The following is a 20,491-nucleotide window of genomic DNA, read 5'->3' on the forward strand; positions in this document are numbered from 1 at the left end:
GTACACGCAATAAGGATGAATAAATTGTTATCATTTTGATTTCAAAATACCCCCTCACATTCTGCCTTGACCATTGTGGACATTTTATTATGTATGTATTTCTTTTCCAGAACAGCTAGGAGACGTATATGAAATTGATTATTTAACTGATTAAAACCTGCCATCTGGGTTGGCCGTAGGGCCGCGCGGGCACTTCCTTCTGTTTAGCAGTTATTGACATTAGGTCAATTTCTTTTGCCGATTTCCGGGAACCCCTGGGAATTGATAATCGCTACCCAGAACGAAGTGCGTCAAGAACGTTGCGGACGGTTGTTAGAGGATGGAGTTCTCCAAGCTGACGAAGATAGAGGAAAAGACGGTGCAAAGATCTAAATTGTACAGCACATTTCGAACAAAGTGTTTTTTATTACAGGTTTTCATGTTGTTCCTAACTGTTTCTATGCTGCTGGTGGGTGGAGTATATTTTGGTTTTCTATCATTGCTGCCTTCTGCCTTACCCACCTCTCCTTCTCATGATCTAAATTTCGTCTCTACTGTTTCTCCACATTCTTTTCACCTACTGCCTCAACATGAATAAGTCAGACGTGCGGAATTTAGAAACAATTCCTTTGTGCAACTTTTGGATCAGCATCAGTTGGTGGTAAATACTACAAACTGTTGGGTGTGTGGGCTAATGCCACATACCATGGACAGGGGTATCCCATATTTGGTCCTTCCGTACAGCCCCCAAGGGTCAGTTCGGGCATTCCAAACCATGTTCCGTAGAGCACTAGATTCCTACCCCCATCGAGAGCCACGCTCAGCAAACTTTGGTCCTGGCCCGTATCACAAGTCTCTAATGATAGCTATTGCCGATCTAGATAGAGATATCTTCGATACGTCACTTAGCCCAGAAGAGGAGGTGCAAACCTATAAGTACCTTAGTGAGGCTGAGTATAGTATATCAGTGGGTGATAGGCAGCTTAAAAGCTCATCTCCAATCTGGATTGTACCTCACCTAGGCCACTTTTGTCTGCAAGGTCGTGGCCGAAATCCAAGAGCCCAGCTTGGGAAGAGTGCTTGTGTGGATACTTACGTTCTACCGATGCTCTCTTCCCCTGTCTTTCTGACTGCCAAGGGTACCTATTTTGTATGTTATGACCGAGCACATACGTGGTAACCACATGACTTCTCAGGTACCTGCTATATTGCAAATCTCTTGCCCCCGACTTTCACTGTTGCTGCCGACTATCACAAAACCAGAGTTGTGAGAGGTGTCATTAGTAAAGAGGATACTTCCGGTCAAGAAGCAGGAGACTTCTTCAAGGGTTTTCTACCGTTTTGGGGCCCCATGGTCAATAGCAGAAATCTGAGACAGTTAACTCGTGTAGTAGAGTCAACTGCTAACATAACTGCAAGCGCCCTTGGTAATCTGACAGCAGAGCTTCAAGCGGATAGGCTTATGACGTTACAGAACCGTATGGTTCTAGACGTTGTTCTAGCGGATAGAGGTGGTGTGTGCAAGGTCATCCATTCGAGCTGCTGCATATTCATACCTGATAACGCTCCAACGGTTTATCAAGCCATCTCCAAGTTGCACAAAATCTCGGAGTCCATACACGAGGACGAGGGAGATTGGACGCTTCTAGGATGGTTTTGGGGTCTAATGTCGACTTGGGGTTGGAAGATTCTGATGATTATAGGGGTTGTCGTGACATTTCTGTTCACGTGTTGTCTTTGTGTACAGTGTGGTCCTGCCTTATGTGGCCTTTGTGCTACAACGTGTATAAGAAGGCCACCTGTTTCCAAGGAGGCATTGATGGATAGAATTATGTTCCAACAACATCTGAATGATCTGATGAATATCGAGATCGACTCCGACTTCGACTAGTTCTTGCCTACATGAGGGCAAAAGGAGCGTCTGAGGTTCCGTAAAAATCGTTACGACGTTTTGGGCACCGCCGAATATGGACGAATGTGGTATCAATGAACCGTAAATGACGAGTTGTGTAAGTGTACGCGTTTTCGTCATACTACTCAGAAGAGTTCCTCACATTTACAGGTTTCTTCAATGGACGCTCGGGTTCCATTTTAGATACGGCATCCATTTTGTTCCTTGCCCTCACGTAGTCAGCGAACAGGCAACTGTCCGCATCGTGACCCTTTTGTTCCCAAGCTTCACGATTGAAGCATATGCCTTTTCATGCGTCTTTTATGAGTAGGGGGAGGACACTGCTAAAGCAGTTGCCTCCGCTCGAAGGTGATCCTGCCGTGCCGGTCTATTGTTTCAGCCTCGCACGTGCTGGGATCAAGTCCTTTTAGGCTACGATTACGCATCCAATATTATCCTCACACTCCCTCTTCCCTGTTGTCTGTCTTCCTTGCAGCTGTTCTTGTCTCTTTCTCTTGTTTATTTACAACTCAAGTGGAATGTACCTAATGGTGGGAAGATGTGCTTTTACAGTTGGAACTGGTGATGTTAATGTAATTATGTTCCGGTGCTCTGAATACATGAAAGCGATCCTTTGAATTTTACTGTGGGAAATGAGTTGTAACCTTTTGCTTACATATTGTGCAATGACAAAATCCTGTATAAAAGAGAGCGACTCACATATGCAAAGGGAGCAGACTCTCAGAACCTACACTCTGTTGTACTTCTTGTGACTTTTGCCTCCCTGCAGTAATAAACCCTGATCTTTGACGCACAAGGAAGTGTCCCGTGTCTCTGTCTTTAGTGCGCCAGAACAGGTATCCCACGAAGGTTCTAGGTGTTGTCCCCTGGCACCGCTGGGCCTTAAATAGCCCAGTCCTTCAAGGGGTTAGAGAATGTGCAAGATTATGTGAAGGATCGATGTCAGCTTCGGACGTGTTTGTCTGGATTAAACCTACGGAAAGTGACCTTCTGTCTCCGTGTCTTCTTTCCTACAAGCACCTCGTTTCCTATTCCTCTAGGATTCTGGAGAGAGTCGAATCACCAGTGGAGATCAGGAACTCAGGAACTTTGGTGCTAAAGGTGACTGGAAGAAAGATCCGCAGCAGACAGCTCCTTGCTTCTGGATAACGTGGGAATCCTGCCAGTTGGTTGTTGCCAATGTAAAGATGCCTCCAAGACGAAGTAAATTCAAGATTATCTTTATTTCAGGAACATCTTAGTAAACAAATGGCAGGGAAGAAGTGACACAACTGCCTCTTCCTGTTCAAAGGCAAACATTCTCAACCTGCTCGAGAGGAATGAAGAACATTCTACCTTTCACACACAAAGCAAAACCAGATCCTGACATGTCTCATTAATTGAGTCTGTATGTACAACGAATGCTCAACACTCCCCTATGATAAGCTTAAATTGCGCAACCACACTACCACAAATAGAGCACTAGAGATATTTAAAGTAAGCCCCTGTTAACCAATAATGCTCGTCCGGACTTTTGTGCATGGTGTATCCCAACATTGGTTCACTACATAAAAAGCCAGCTTCCTACAATGGGTATTTTGGTTCCTCTCTGAGCTTTTTGTTAGTGCATCCAGATACATTGTAATTGTATTGTAATTGCATTTATATAGTGCTTACTACCCCTGACGAGGCGTTGATGCGGTTTTTCGGCGAGTAGCACGCTACTCCGGGACCCATAGAGGATTAGTGTTGAATTAGTATAGTGAAACATGCAAGTACATTTTAAGTGGTGGATCGGTTAGTCAGTTATTTGGATTTGGAATGATAGTAGAAGGATAGAGGAGGAAAAAGGTTTGTATTTATTTATCACAACAACTGACATTCATCTAAATCTAGCCAGCTCTATTGGCTTTTTCATTGGCTGTTAGCTGTTTACCTCCTTCACACATTTGCATAAAATACATTAATGTTTTTGCCACTTCAGTTAAAGACACATGACCCGTTTCTAATTATTGCTCCACAAGCAGCAACCATGCAGCTCAGTTCATCATCTGCGCATGCGCACACACCTCTTACCGCAGGTGGCAGCCCTAACTCCGCCCACCCGACGTCAGGGCAGGCGTATTCAGCGTTCCTCTCGCGCAGAGCATCCCTTGCCTGCACACAATTACGTCATGACGTTAAGGTCGCTGACAAGTCCCACCTCCTTCCCCTGACAGACTCCCCTGTCTGCCAGTCATGTGCGCGCTGCCGGTGTCATGCCCCCGGCCCTAGCAACAGTTGCCAGGGGCGCCGTGCGGAAGCCTAGCACTGCCCATTGGCTGGAAGTTCCTGGCGTGCATCATGGTGAAGCAGACCATCAAGATCTTCGCGCGGGTCAAGCCCACCAGGAAGCAGAGCGGGGTAGGTGCGGGCTGTGACCCTCCGCGGCTTCCGTAGTGACGCGGATTGAAGCGCCTCCGTGCCGGCTTCAAGGCGCTGTGTGCCCAGACTCACCCGCACGGGATTCCCATATATTTATATTAATATCTGCACCCGCCGCTGTTGTGCTCTTCGGTTTCCATGTCCACGGGCAGCCCATTCACCCCTCGAATTAGCTGTGCATTCTGGGGGTTGTAGTCCATATTTTAAAACAGGATTTCAAATGCTAGAAAGCAAAGCCTAGCTGAAATGTTTTGCAGGTCCATGCGTGATTAATACCTCCAGGTTTTTACTGCTCCATTCCAGGTTTTTTCTACTCCTGTCCAAGGTTTTTTCTACCCCAGTCCAGGTTTTTACTACTCCAGTCCAGGTTTTTACTACTATTACAGTCCAGGTTTTTTCTACTCCAGTCCAGGTTTTTACTGCTATTACAGTCCAGGTTTTTTCTACTCCAGTCCAAGGTTTTTTCTACTCCAGTCCAAGGTTTTTTTTTTACTCCAGTCCAGGTTTTTTCTACTCCAGTCCAAGGTTTTTTTCTACTCCAGTCCAAGGTTTTTACTACTCCAGTCCAGGTTTTTACTACTATTACAGTCCAGGTTTTTTCTACTCCAGTCCAGGTTTTTACTGCTCCAGTCCAGGTTTTTACTACTATTACAGTCCAGGTTTTTTCTACTCCAGTCCAAGGTTTTTTCTACTCCAGTCCAAGGTTTTTTTTTTACTCCAGTCCAGGTTTTTTCTACTCCAGTCCAAGGTTTTTTTCTACTCCAGTCCAAGGTTTTTTTCTACTCCAGTCCAAGGTTTTTACTACTCCAGTCCAGGTTTTTACTACTATTACAGTCCAGGTTTTTTCTACTCCAGTCCAAGGTTTTTTCTACTCCAGTCCAAGGTTTTTTCTACTCCAGTCCAAGGTTTTTTCTACTCCGGTCCAAGGTTTTTACTCCTCCCGTCCAAGGTTTTTGCTCCTCCAGCCCAGGTTTTTACTGCTCCAGTCCGGGTTTTTACTACTATTACAGTCCAGGTTTTTACTACTATTACAGTCCAGGTTTTTACTACTATTACAGTCCAGGTTTTTACTGCTCCAGTCCAGGTTTTTACTGCTCCAGCCCAGGTTTTTGCTACTCCAGTCCAGGTTTTTACTACTATTACAGTCCAAGGCTTTTTCTACTCCAGTCCAAGGTTTTTTCTACTCCAGTCCAAGGTATTTTTTTACTCCAGTCCAGGTTTTTGCTACTCCAGTCCAAGGTTTTTGCTACTCCAGTCCAAGGTTTTTTCTACTCCAGTCCAAGGTTTTTTCTACTCCAGTCCAAGGTTTTTTCTACTCCAGTCCAGATTTTTTCTACTCCAGTCCAAGGTTTTTTCTACTCCAGTCCAAGGTTTTTTCTACTCCAGTCCAAGGTTTTTACTCCTCCAGTCAAAGGTTTTTACTACTATTACAGTCCAGGTTTTTACTACTATTACAGTCCAGGGTTTTACTACTATTACAGTCCAAGGTTTTTACTCCTCTAGTCCAGGTTTTTACTCCTCTAGTCCAGGTTTTTACTCCTCCAGTCCAAGGTTTTTACTCCTCCAGTCCAGGTTTTTACTCCTCCAGTCAAAGGTTTTTACTACTATTACAGTCCAGGTTTTTACTACTATTACAGTCCAGGTTTTTACTACTATTACAGTCCAGGGTTTTACTACTATTACAGTCCAGGTTTTTACTGCTCCAGTCCAGGTTTTTACTACTATTACAGTCCAGGTGTTTTTTTACTACTATTACAGTCCAGGTTTTTACTGCTCCAGTCCAGGTTTTTACTGCTCCAGTCCAAGGTTTTTTCTACTCCAGTCCAAGGTTTTATTTTACTCCAGTCCAGGTTTTTTTTTACTCCAGTCCAAGGTTTTTTCTACTCCAGTCCAAGGTTTTTTCTACTCCAGTCCAAGGTTTTTTCTACTCCAGTCCAAGGTTTTTTCTACTCCAGTCCAGATTTTTTCTACTCCAGTCCAAGGTTTTTTTTTACTCCAGTCCAGGTTTTTTTTTACTCCAGTCCAAGGTTTTTTGTACTCCAGTCCAAGGTTTTTTTTCTACTCCAGTCCAGGTTTTTTTTCTACTCCAGTCCAAGGTTTTTTCTACTCCAGTCCAAGGTTTTTACTCCTCTAGTCCAGGTTTTTACTCCTCTAGTCCAGGTTTTTACTCCTCCAGTCCAAGGTTTTTACTCCTCCAGTCCAGGTTTTTACTCCTCCAGTCAAAGGTTTTTACTACTATTACAGTCCAGGTTTTTACTCCTCCAGTCAAAGGTTTTTACTACTATTACAGTCCAGGTTTTTACTGCTCCAGTCCAGGTTTTTACTACTGTTACAGTCCAGGTTTTTACTACTATTACAGTCCAGGTGGTTTTTACTACTATTACAGTCCAGGTTTTTACTGCTCCAGTCCAGGTTTTTACTACTGTTACAGTCCAGGTTTTTACTACTATTACAGTCCAGGTGGTTTTTACTACTATTACAGTCCAGGTTTTTACTGCTCCAGTCCAAGGTTTTTTCTACTCCAGTCCAAGGTTTTTTCTACTCCAGTCCAAGGTTTTTTTTACTCCAGTCCAGGTTTTTTTTTACTCCAGTCCAGGTTTTTTTTTACTCCAGTCCAGGTTTTTTTTTTACTCCAGTCCAAGGTTTTTTCTACTCCAGTCCAAGGTTTTTTCTCCTCCAGTCCAAGGTTTTTACTCCTCCAGTCCAAAGTTTTTACTCCTCCAGTCCAGGTTTTTACTCCTCCAGTCCCAGGTTTTTACTCCTCCAGTCAAAGGTTTTCCCGCTCCAGTCCCGGGTTTTCTTTGAATCCTGGGATGTGTAGTACAGTTTTATTATGGAATAAGCAAGTCCCAGAATTCAAAGAAACAAACTGGAATGGAACAGCACATAATGCATGGACCTGGGAAACTTGGCAGGTATGGCAAAGCCAGAGGTGAAATTGGCCGGGATTGGAGGGGCATGACATGCCCTTACCTTTTTTATTCATGAAAAAACACTCCCCTACCTTTTGGAGAGAAAAAACGTCCGGGACGGTTTATTCTGATAGTTTCTATGCTTCAGCTGAAGCGTCATTCGGCGAGTCCCCTGACAGTTAAGCAAGAAACAAGCTTTCTTGCCAGGGGTCTGCTTGCCTGAAAGAAATGCAAATGTGCGCAACAAGTGAATTTTGCAGATGTAAGGAATGCTTGTGAGCCGGTACTGGTTTGATTGAATCCATCAAAGCTTTGTGATGACAAAGATTTATTCTTTTTGAGTGGTAGTGCATAGAGTTAACTTCTGAGCATTGAAGTGCCTGCTTTTAACCATAATTGTATTTATCTAGCGTTTACTACCACAGACAAGGTATTGAAGGGATAATTATGTAAAACATGTGCTTTACATACAGCCTGGGTATTACTAAAATGTTTATTTTGGAAACACCTTTTTGTCTTAAAACCTTTTTTCGCAATTTGTAGCAGTCTATCTTATACTGTGTGCAATGCAAGTTAAAAATAATGACTCACATATCTACAGTGCTTTCTATCACAGGCTGTGACTTTGTAGCACCAAAAATATATGTCACTATTCTCCACTGCACCAACCAAGATTTAAATCTATAGTTCTCTAGTTACAGACACAGACCTCTGCAGTGCATTCACTAATAGAATTTTCATAATGTACTGTAGTGCATTTCCACTGAGTAACATCTTTTTTTAAATTTATTTTTCTTTTAAGTTGCACTTTATTTTATATGTAGCTACCTGACAGTGAAAGATTAAAAAAATACAGAATATTTTGTTTTTTATAGCCACACCTTTGACCTGCAGGTAGAATCACAGTTCCCATACTTTTTTTAATGCACTTTGACCACTGGGCAAAGCAAACTCTTCGGACAGTTATGCATGGAAGAGCTTTGTCGTTACTGAATGGACTCAGTCCTGGCTTACCACACCTAAAGCATGATGCATTCCGAGACTTCTAGATTTGCTTCCAACACTTTAGGGATTGGTTCAAAACTCCCAGTGTTTGAAGTGATGTTTGCTGAAAAGTTGCACTGGCCAAAAGTGTTGCACATGGCAAGGGTCTACTTATCATATGAGGAGCCCTTCACTGCCAACATGCTCTTCTATGGGCTGAGTCTCGCTAGCTCTAGTTAGGCAGCTTCTTTAGAATGACGTTAAAAACATCCTTGTTTCCAGCCCCCTAACAAAGAAATGAAACCTGCACCTTGGTATGTGCTGTGTAAAACATGCACCAGTCTGCCTCTGTAATATGTAATGTAATGTAATGATGTCTTGTAAAGCGCATGAATCACCCCACATGGGGTATCTCCGCGCTGTAGACCGCTGGGGAACCCGTCCTGGCTTTCCCTGTGAGATGGTCCCTACTGGGTATCTCCAAGGTGAAACCAGGCATCCCCGGCGTCTGTGGGGGGCCGTTGTAGAGATTAGGCAAGCTAATGCCCAGAGTTGCCGAGTGTGATCCCTGGTTAGAGTCGGCACCGAGGCGAGAATTATCGAGTCCGCTGACCCTGGTCCACGACCCTGCCGTGTCGGGAATTGACCCTGTCCCGGGCCGTCCTCTGCTTCCGGGTCTGCCGCCTCTAACCAGTGAGCCACACCACTCCACAATATGGTTTGTCAAAGGCTGTGCTTCGGTTATCCAGCCTGTGTATCATTTCCTATGGTTATATTAAACCACCAAAGTCTAAAACCTGTTCTCATGGACCAATTTGTTATTGCCTACAGGACGTCCTAAGGCTCCATAATCTAATCTCAGCTCAAGGCTATCTCTCCAAACGAATGACTCCTTAGTGCCTGACCTGGTGGCAAAGTTTGGCCTCCTGCAGCCCTCTGTCACTATTCCTACAAACGCATTAACACTGACCTTCTCCAACAAGCGTTTGCGCTTTATTGTTCATTACTGGCCTTCAACTCCTACCCCCCATTTCTATCCCCTGAGTGCACTGAAGCTTCTTTTGGTGACATGAGTGCTTTACAAAATAAATAAATACATACAAATTCTTTTACCATGGTTTGTACCAAAGAAAAATATATATAAAAACAACAATGTGATGTGTGGAATTACCTGTTGGCCCTGGTAATTATGCAGACCCACACAAGTCCATTTAATTATTTATTTTTGTCTACGTTGCCGTGCTAGACAGAGAGCAGCCATACAAAAACAAGTATTTTGTCCTGCTTTAGAGGGGACGGCCAGTCTGATCCACCAGACAGGAACAAGAGTCACCCCAGACTAGAACTAGCCTTTTAGGGCTCGTCAGTGAGGTTCAACTTGGGTCTAATGGCATAGTGAGCATGGCGCCTACATCGGGGCGTACCTGTCACATTTAGCATGTCTCTCTTAGCAAAACAAAAAAGTGATGAGTAGATGCTTCAATAATTATCAACTACTGAGGACACATTCCAGTCCATCATATTTGTGTGTCCCCTAGAGAGCACTGCCCTATAATGGACTGAGTGCTTTTCTCAGAGATTGGATGCAAACACAGGACATTTCACTTGACAGTAATGCTGAGTTTGTTAAGAAGGAGGAGGGGAAGAAGGGAGAGTGCCGCACTAAGATCCCGCATCCGAGAGTGTGCCAGACGAACCTCCGCATCTCGTGCCAAAAGATAACTCTGGAGAGGGTCCCATATGCCTTTGCGCCTAGAAGCATGTGGGAGTGTTTCACCATAAGAAGTGGAGAAGTGTGGCTCAATGGTTAGAGCGGCAGACCCTGATGCAGAGGTCTGGCCCGGGACCAGGGTTCAATTACCGCCTCGGCGGGTCTTGGGCTCAATGTCCTCGGACCTGATAATTCTCGCCTCGGTGCCTAGTCTAATCATGGGTCCCACTCTGCAACACTGGGCAATAGCTTGCTTAATCTCCACAACGGCCCCAACAGCGCTGGGATGCGCTTCACCCTGGGGGTGCCCAGGAGTGGACATTTCACAGGGAAAGGCCAGGAAGGGTTCCACAGCGGTATGCGTACAGCGCCAGGACACCCAAGGGTATTAGTGCGCTTTACAAGTACAAATTACAATTACATAAGGAGTCAGCTGTTCCTGGCAGTAAATTAGGTTATCAAGGCACTCCTTGAATTTTGGAGCTCGACCCCATGTACAAGCTCCTCTGCGTTTAGCCAGCAGTAGCGACATAGTAATTTATATATTTTATTAAGCAATAGTTTATAAAAAAAAGGGAACAATATTTTATACATTTATTATATATGTGTCTCCTATGTTTTTATAATATGTAATATACAAATGCATATTGTTGTACATGTTCATTCTAGGTAGATTATAGTACATTATATTGCAGTTTATCGTATGGAGACTTTTAGTGCTATTTAACTAATTTTTCAGTCTAAAAACATGGCTAGAGATTAGTAATCTTTAGCCATGTAATGTACTATAATCTACCTAGAATAAAATATATAAATAATTTTTGTACCATGCACATTGTCTATAACTAGTCATTTCTGTCTGATGTCAGTCTTTGTCCATTTGATACCCTTGTTCCTATTTCTCGTTCTTCCAAATAGTTTATATATCCCGAATTAGGAACTTTAGTCAGGGATACCCCCTTTCTTTACACACATTACTTAACGAATCAGCCATACTCCCCATTTGTGCTGTAACATTTACATTGCATGTCTGTACTTAATGCAAATAGAACAAGAGGATGATTACAATGATGTCTGTTTTGCTGTAAGGTATGCATAGTGAAAGACTTATTAACAAACCACCCCCACCCACTGAAGCAGCCCAATCATGCCAGATATGTCTGCCTCTCTCCCCTCCCTATTCCCTCAAACCAAAAGTCCAATATCAAACAACACAATACTTTTCAATTCAGGCAAAGTGAAGAAAATGAAAGGGGGATCTCCCGTAAGGGGAACACTTATGTGCGGCACACATGTACCTCTCGCCTTCCCGGGGTAGTGAGATGGAAAATTCGACCCCTATTAGGGTATGAGGGTGCTTGGTGACACTTGTCCCATGTTACCCGTCATATGGCGTAACTGGTCGCAGTATTCAAGTGTCCCATGATAATGGGATCAGAGTACATTGATGTCCGTTGCTTCATATCAGTGGAGCGTCTCTGGTCCCCAGCGGTGAGCGTGTGGCCTCTTCTTGTTTAATTAGTCATTCCATGTTCAGTGAGGAAGATCTCGGCGAATCATCTGGAACATTTGTAGCAGCCTTCTGGCACTTGAGGTCTTTCAGAAATTCTTCAACTTGTTGTGGTTTCTTATAAAACGACTGTTTACCTTGATATGTAACTCGAAGGCGGGCTGGGTACATTAGGGCATAGTCTATTTGGGCTTGTCTTAGCTTCTGTTTAACGGGAAGAAACTTGCTCCTCTCCTCTTGCATGGTTGCCAGGAAGTCAGGATATATGGTGATGGGTAATCCCTCAAAATGCAGTTGTTTCTACTCCCTTGCCACTTTGAGGGCTACATCCCAGTCCCTGTAGTTCAGGAGGCGTGCAATGATGGGTTGAGGCTTGCTTCCTGGTGGAGGTCTCGGGCCCAAAGAGCGGTGGGCCCGTTCGACTATGAAGTGAGGGGAGAGAGATTCCGTCCCCGCTACTGCCAGTAATAACTTTTCTATGTAGTCCTCCATTTTGCCCGTATTTGTACTTTCTGGTATAATAATAATAATAATAATAATAATCCATATTTGTAAAGCGCACAATCACCCGTTAGGGTCTCTAGGCGCTGGGGGCCGTCGGGAAGATTAAACAAGCTATTGCCCAGAGTCACATGGTGCTGGGCTAACCTGCCGCCGGAGCCGGGGATCGAACCGTGATCCCCAGATTCCAGCGTCAGTCGCCCTGGCCGCGGCGCCACACCTCTTCCACCTCTTGGTATGCCCAGGACTCGAATGTTGTTCCTGCGGCTTCTTGCTTCGATATCCTCATTCTTTGCTGCAATTATTTTCAGTAGTTTGTCCATGTGCGACATAGAGCTTTGGATGCGAGAGGTGGCATCTTCAGCATCCGAGATGCAGCGCTCTGTCTCCTTTATGTGTTCTTCGTGGCCATTTCTTTTGCATACAATAGTGTCCATGCGTGTAGTCGTGGCATCCATTTTATCAGCAATGGTTGCGAGACCTTGCCGGACCTCCAGTAGGATTGCTTTCATGTCCTCGCTCTGGGAAAGAGGTGGTTCGTGCACTGGCATATCGGCGCCACCCTCTACCTCTGTCTGCTGCAGGCGGGTGCTTTTTTTTTTTTAGCATCAAAGTTGAGTCGTGGCTGCCACGCGTCTGGTCTCCCCATTGTTGGCGCAGATCAGACTTGTGTGTGATACTTGACACTGGGTGGGGGGTTTGCAAGGGGCTGACCCCTTTTAGCACGGTATTTGTTGTCTGCTCCTCTGTGATGATCGCCGCAGGTGCCTTTCACAAACCTGTGTGTGGCAGTATAATTGTCTTGGGAGCAGTTGTTAGCCGCCTCATTAACTCTGCAAGTCACATCAATTTCAGATACTGCCCATGAAGATTTGCGTGTGTCTATATGGACTTTTGTCGCTTAATGAGCTCTCGCATCTATCGGGCATATTCCCTAGTGCCTCCATGTGTCTTGGATATTTTAGGCGCCTAGCCCTGTTGCTCCGATCACATGTTGTCTGCCACCATAATCTGTCTCTGGCAGAATGCACAGCGGGCTCTACGGAGGCGCACTATTGAGCAGCAGGGCTCGGATCGCGGACGAATTTGAGTGCAGTCATCCCGTTGATGACAGTGGCATCCACAGCATAGTATCGACACCAAATCATGCAGGCTATGTATTGAGGGCACCACCACGTTTGGCCGAACCGCCACCCGCGCGGCTTTGTGTAAAATGGCACCTCACCTCGGGATACTATCCGGGAGGCCGCCACTTGGGGATGAAACAGCCGTCCCACTCTGCCTCAGTCGCTCTCCGTAGGCAGCATGCACCAAGGCGGCAAAGCAGCACTCGCCGCATTTCAGCTGCCGTTACAGCAGCGCGTTGGCCTACCCGCCACATGGGGACCGCGGCTCTTGCGTAGCGGTCTGTGCCCAGTAGCAGTTCCGGGCCGTTCTGGACCACGCAGCGATGGATCCAGCACCTGCCGATTGCGGTACCGCACAGTGACGGATTTAAGGCAGACTCGCGTCGCTTGGTCCCAATTCCTCGGGCATCTCACTTTGGTGGTTTTTTGACAGTTAGTGCCATCTGGGCAGGATTATGTGCAGGATATCGGCACCAGGCTGCGGGAGCCTCGCGTTAGGGCGGCCGTTCTGCTTGTGCGTCACCTAGCGCCCCCCACCTCTTCGATCCTTACATTACATCTCTGGCTCCTCTGCTGCACGGAGCCAGGTTCTCCTTCTTTACGTTTACGGGTTGTACCCAGGCTCTGTTGTCCATCAGGGGGAGGCAGGCTTTTTGTGTTCATTCTTCCCGCTTGCTACGCACCACGTGCGCTGGAGGGTGAACCCCAACTACCTTAAATGGAACTCCTTGAAGTCGGAGATCTTGTTTTCCCAGAATCCCCTGAATATCTGGGATGTGGATTTGTGGACATACTAGGCAACCTGTCACATTCCTCACAGAGAGGGAGGACTTTAGAAGTTTGGATGCCTCCAACCTCTTACTAGTAAACCAAACTGTAGTAGTATCCAGGAGCTGCTTATTTCATTTGCATTACTTAACTGGATTTTATCCTTCCATCATTTTCACATCAAAGGTTATATGATGTTACCACGCATGCCTTTACCCCGCATGCCATTACAACGCAAGTTGTTACAACGACTTGCTGTCTAGGGTGCGCTGTAGTTTGGAATAGTATAATTTATTATTCCAACTCCAGTCTGTGCAACAGTAGGAAAGGTGTGGGAGTTATGTAGTGTAGTTCCTATTATCCCAATAGGCTCTGCGCATTGGAATAATACCTTCAATAGTATAGGCCTAGACCAGACGTTAACTAGGTCTTCTATTGTCGATATTAGACTTAAAGTTTTGGGTTTGCCAGCTAGCTCAGAGTTCACTAGAAACTTTCTCGAATAGGCAAGGAGGAGTTGAACCTCCCTGGATAGACAAGAAGGGATTTAGTTTCTGACAACCATAGAACATGACAACTTTGCTCTCCCCTAATCAAGAGTGTATCTCCAGAGTCGTGTGAAAACAAAAGACAACTTATTTTACTCAGTCAGTACGTGCATTCTTAGTCTCACCAGATTGTAGAGAAAAGGAAGAGACGGGCGTGTTCAATAAAAGATGGTATTTATTGATCAGTCTCTTTTCTCATACAAGAGAAATGGATCGATATTATCGCAATACTTATGGTTAAGTAAAGTGCATACAATAAAAGCAGAAGTATAAAATAATACTGTAAAAACATTGATATGGTTTCTAAGCCATATGATGGGTTAAAATGGATAAAATAGATACATACACATATACATTTGACTAATCGTACTCAACTGGTGTTTCTAACTACGCCTAACCCGGTGTACCTGACCTAAGCCTAATACGTGGGCGGGAATAGAAAGTAGCAGTTTAAGATAAGTATGTTTTGCCAAGTGACTGACTCAAGAATTCTCTGTGAGGGGTTATTCAGTTCTGTACCTGGAATTTAGGATGAATGAGGGATGGTATCTCTCGTCTCTGGTCTCGATATTCCAGGCTGCCTGCGAGGGCTACCCGGAAGCGCCGGAGCTGGATTTCTCGGCAGGAGAAAGCAGCGTCTCGTTCTCAGCGCGTCAGGAAGGCGGGGCTGCGCCAGCGGGGTCTGCTCTGCTCTGGGCTTCGGCAAGTCTGGCTGCTCCGATCTCGTCACCACCGCGTGTGTTTGCTTAAGGCAATACCGGTAATATTTATACCTGTAAGGTGCCGAGATTGACGTAAGGATGGACATAGATACGTCAATAAGGATGTCATACGACTTGGTCGTTAGCACATTCTTTTGCTGAAGTTCTCGATGAAATCAAAACAATGGCCGCAGGGTTTTTCCCAGGTTGTCATAGGTTTGATTTGTTTTGAGAACTCCGTATGCCTTATCAGGGGCTGGAGGAATATCGCTTGTCTAATTAGATGGCAAGCGTTATGACATAATCAGATAACACGTTCCTGTGCCGTGGTGTGGCTTAATCAGATAACGGTTTCTGCATCATGGGATGGCTGCTAGTTAACTTGTTAACCAGAACAGGGTCAGGAATAGGGGGATCGATACAGAACCTATAGGAATACATCACACCCACTCCACGCTAACTATGGCCATATTTACGAATCTAGGCATAGTAAAACATACTGTAGAGTATTGTGTATACCTTACCACCCCAAAATACATATTATGCATTTCGAATTTATCTAATATACGAAAAAATAGTCACATGTATTATATGCACTCAAGCTGTAGAATAATGCCAAAGTAATCAAGCATATGTATACATTATTACTAATCGAATATGAGAATTACACATGAAATGGCTCTTAAGACAGAAGAAAAAGTTCGAGACCATTCCATCACAGAATAAAATAATTATGAACATACCAGCGGGCAGCTAATGTCTATAAAGTATCTAAAAGTAGAAATTTTAGTTCTCTAAGAATAGTTCTTACTTTAAGCAGAAGATAAGTGTCCCGAAAAATCGTAAACATTTTTAGGGGCTGCTGAAAAAATTGCTGTCCGTGAACTGGAGGGAAAATTGTTCATGGTATTTTGTTATTAAAGTTGAAGGCCAAATTCAGGGTGTTGGGAACGCCGTGTGCTAGCTTGCTCAAAAGTCTCTATTTCTGCTCTGGTGAGAACATCATATCATTTAGACTGTCGAAAAAGCTGTCAACAGCTTCCTGGGAGAGTTCCACTAACTCGGAAAAGGATGTAACCATGCATTCATGTGCATGATTGTCTCCATTGACGTTTTGATTAGTATTGCTGACAGAAGGTCGTACCTGATCGATGCTGCTTTCATCTTGAACTTCACTACCCCTTAATCGCAGCGGTGAAGTCTCCACGAATGCCGTCATCAGGATTGGTAGCCGTTGAGGGCAGCACAAAGCATGAGCCTTTATCGGACCCAACAATGTTTCTGCATCCATAGGCGCATCCGATTGTAGCGTCAGACAGGTGTCCAACACGCATTCTTCTCCGCACAGCAAGCACCTTAATACAGGTAAAACGCATCGATGTCACATTGGTCGAAATGAAAGAAACCAAGTCATGTTCAGGTCTCTAAGCCGGGTTAGTCCCAGGATTTTTGATATCCGGTCCCGGTATCCAATGGCTCGGATTGTTTCTTCCCTTGTCGCAGGTGTTTTGTCTGTGACACGGTTTGCCATAACGAAATATAAGGACTAAGAATAGAATTCCTGCAATTAGTCCCAAAATGAGGGGAAGTCCGCCAAAAATCGAATGGACGAAGTCTGGAAAAATACCCAGTATGGCTTTGAATGGTGTTAATGCCATCGAAAATACTGTCTTAAATACTTTTGAGACTCCACTGGTATCAGAAATATTTAAGATTTCATTCAGGATTTCTGCGAAATGTATGGGGGAATTGTGAATCTCTGCAGTCGTCCTTGCGACTAGGAGATCATACGTTTCTTTTGATGACGTGAGTCTGGTTGCCGTCTGAAGAAGCACTGTTTTCATTCTGCTTAAAGTGTCTATTCGAATAGAAGTAATTTTCAAGTTGGGCCATGCCCTTGCCTCCCTGTCTGGAAAGGAGCTGGGGAACAATAAGCGTCCACAGCACTTGACCTTCGCAGTCGTAGTTATGAGATAAGGAGTCCCGGGCATAAGACTACAGCATCTGCGGTCCACAATTAGAATGTAACTCCCATTATAGTGTCTTTGAAAAAATGGTTCTATCTCTGTTGCAGGTGTGCCTAGCTGGTGACATGAAAGGTTATTTGAGTTCCCTTCACAGGCTCCATGCAAACTAATTCCATTACACAGAAGTGTACCGCTTAGTGACATCGCACAATTATTGCCACTAAGAAACACTTTCTGTCCTTTATTACTGACACATGCATGTGAATAGGGCAAGTTCCATGTTGTCTTAATGTACCCTTTTCCCAATTTTTCGTACATGCCAGCCTGTATATATTTTTGGCAGTATTGAAACCTGAAGGTTGATATTGGAATATTAATTATCCCATGTATTATCCATTCACTGACAGGTCGTTCTGACATTGTCACTGGTAATCTCTCGAGTTTCTCAATGCTCAGGATTGTATAATCCGCACCCTTTTGTGCCATACTGATTTGTTTATCAGTAAGGTTAAAGATATTGAATAGTGACGTTGTGTTGATTAAACGCCAAGGCACATAGCCTGAACGCAGATTTTGTAACGTCCAGCCAAGCTGTACAATAGAACGCAATTGAGACTGACCGTGTTGTAACAACAGTAAGTCTTGCGATAAAATGTCGATTGCTGAAGACACAATGCTGTCCAAAGAAAAAATTCTGGAGGACAGAGTCATTAACCCATTGTCCACTACAGAAAGTGATTTTTCCAAATTAATACGGTCAATTTCCCGTATTCTTTCTGCTGTCTCAATTTGAGTCACCTTCCAGGCCTCGTTGTAAGCTGCATATACAGAGGCTGCAATGAAACGTTTCTGACGCTGTTTGCGCGGTCCCATAATGAAATCACGCAAGTCAGCGCCATCAGTAAGTAAAGTTAGGTGTTGCTTAATTTCTGTCAGTGTGGAAGTTTGTAGCCATTGAAGGCATAATTTGCCCACACTGTAGGTGGTTATTATCCCTGGGTGTTGTCTTTGGGAATATCTAGGGTCTGGCCTGGTCAATGTGAACCCCTGTGTTTTGTTCAGGAATCTATCTTGACAGTTATTAGTATCTGTGGGCCAGATCAACCATTGTTTCCAATCAGGATGTGTTCTGTTTTGGTTTAATACATAGTTTACGTCTATCTCTTCATCTGTAGAGCTATTGCTGTCCATTGTTGGCTTTGGAATAGACGGTTTATTTAAGTCTTTGATTTTGGCTAAGCCAAGACAGGTGGTTTGTTGAACAGTGTCATTCAAAAATATAATTTGTTCTGGGATCATGCAGGCTCTAAACAATGATTCTATACCTTGTACTTGCCATTCTTTTGTACCCCAAACACTTTTTACTTCAACATTTTTGTCCCAATAATCAAAACCAAAAGTATTCATTTGTTCAAAAAATTAGTCTGAATATATCAATTCCGTGTTTGTTAGCATGATCTTTGTCCCTGTCTTATTTGACAATTTGAAATAAAATGTTTCAGCATTACTTGTGTTGAACCCTGAAAAGTATGAATATTTGTCGTAAAAGGTTCTTGAGCTTCCTTTTGGAGGGGTCGCACAATGTTCCCATTGATTATAATTTAAAACATTTCTAGGTTGTGCCGATTTATGTAAAAAATGGTTACCATAGTGGTTGTAACAGTACATACTATCATAATTAGTCGAACCCTGCAAATAATCATGTTTGGTAAATTTAGCAGACATCACTAAGTCAGACATCATATCATTTATGTTTTCAAAGTCCCAATCATCAGCAAATGAGCTTGGTTTTACAAAGTCACTTAACGAGATCTTGATTTGGTGTGGATATTTCAGGATTTCAACCGGACCATAAATTTCGTAGTCAGTATTGTCCCATGCTACCCCACCTGGTATAGGATTGGCTGTGAAGTTGACTGAAGAAAGTTCTCTTTTCTCGACGTGTGAAGATGTGTGTGGCTTGAGGATCAAGTTGATTTTCTGACTTGCTGTGTCCATTTTAGCATATTTTCCCTCAATGAAGCGTCCCAAAGTTAGTATCATGATGAGCCAAAGTATGAGGATAAATGCACCGAAGCCCACCCAAAATTCAATCCATGGAGAAATCAGATATGTTTCTTTCAGTTGTTTCAAAAGTTCTTTAGCTTTATCTTTAAAGGTTTTTGATGATGGCTGTGTTTTTGATTCACTTAGGTCTTCAGAGGAATCATCGAAGTTTATGAAGTAGCCGGATGCAGTTCTGTCAATTGTTCCAATTGCTTCAGGATTACTGTTTCTTGCATATTCGTTTGTTACTTCATTGTAGGTCGGTGTGTCTCTACTAAATGTTTTTATTTGGGTTGTTAGAGGTCTGAGTTCCAATGCATTGTTGCATAGTCCTTGTTGTTTTTCTGTAGGCGTTTCGAATGTGATTAGCCTCTTAGTTTGGACCTCTGTATTTGAAGCAAACCTTGGTGTTCTGCTACTTATCGGGAGTCCACTTGGCCTACTGTTTGTTATCGGCCACATGATTGTGGTTTTACCAAGTCGATGGATACAACTCGGTTCTCCTTTTTACCAGCAAGCGGCGGTAGTACAACTGATCTTGTCCCGTTGATAGACAAGACAGGAACTGCTTTTCTTTAAGAAGGCCCAAATTCCTTCTTTACTGCGATCTTTTCTCTGACTAGATCCCCGACTTTTGGAATCCAGACAGGTCTTGCTGGGACAGGTGGTGGTTCTTCAGTGGTTGTTGGCTGCTGTTTCAACTTTATGTTGCTCAGGTCTTTTCTTGTTTTGTTTAAGTCCTGTAAAATAGCCAAACGATCTTTGATATCAAAGCTTTTTTCCTTCACCACTGAAGTCTGACTGTCAAGATCTAAGACTAACATCCTAGTTCCAAACAATAATTCGTACGGACTGAATCCCTTCAGAGAATTTCTTGGCAAGTTATTTAGACTACGTTGGACAGATGTTTGACCCACCCAGCTCCCGAACCTAATACCCTTTCCGTTATAGATAGCTTTATGCCTTGGTTTTTTCTTTACACCATCCCGTATCCCTCAGGAAGGAAGTGAGAAGAATCCCGCTGTGCTATGCTCATTTGGCCGAGCTTTCCCCCAAGCTTGAGGGCTCAAGTGAAAACATTGGTCAAACGTAGCATGCTCCTAGCGTATATGCCATTTAGACTCGCAAATCTTTGTATAACAGTCCAGACATCAGCCGAGTGCTGGGGATCTACATTATAAGTGGAAACTAGCCTGTATATGTTAATCGGACGCTTTGCTTTTTACTGTTGATCTTTTCTGGATTGAAATGCCACGGTAGTATACCGTTTCTCTCGCCACTGCGATCTCTGTTGCAGTCCGGGCATTTTTTTACAAAAATGTCATGCTGCAGGCTCATGCCTGGCCACCAGTACACTGATTGTAGTTCTTCCAGAGAATCTTTTAGTTTGAGGTGTCTGAGACCCTCGCCCATATGTGCGTC

At 43.9% G+C, this 20,491-nt stretch overlaps 1 protein-coding gene across 1 annotated transcript in view; it reads left to right on the forward strand.

The window, feature by feature from the left end:
* The first annotated feature begins 4,192 nt into the window (after positions 1-4,192).
* Positions 4,193-20,491, forward strand: part of KIF6 (kinesin family member 6) — a 1,617,941-nt gene continuing 1,601,642 nt past the window's right edge. The window contains exon 1 of the mRNA XM_078647330.1: positions 4,193-4,273. Within this exon, the coding sequence (XP_078503456.1) occupies positions 4,214-4,273 (60 nt within the window). The 5' untranslated portion in view covers positions 4,193-4,213. The remainder of the gene's footprint in view (positions 4,274-20,491) is intronic.

This window comes from Lissotriton helveticus, chromosome 6 (genome assembly GCF_964261635.1).
Source record: "Lissotriton helveticus chromosome 6, aLisHel1.1, whole genome shotgun sequence".
Lineage (NCBI taxonomy): Eukaryota > Metazoa > Chordata > Amphibia > Caudata > Salamandridae > Lissotriton > Lissotriton helveticus.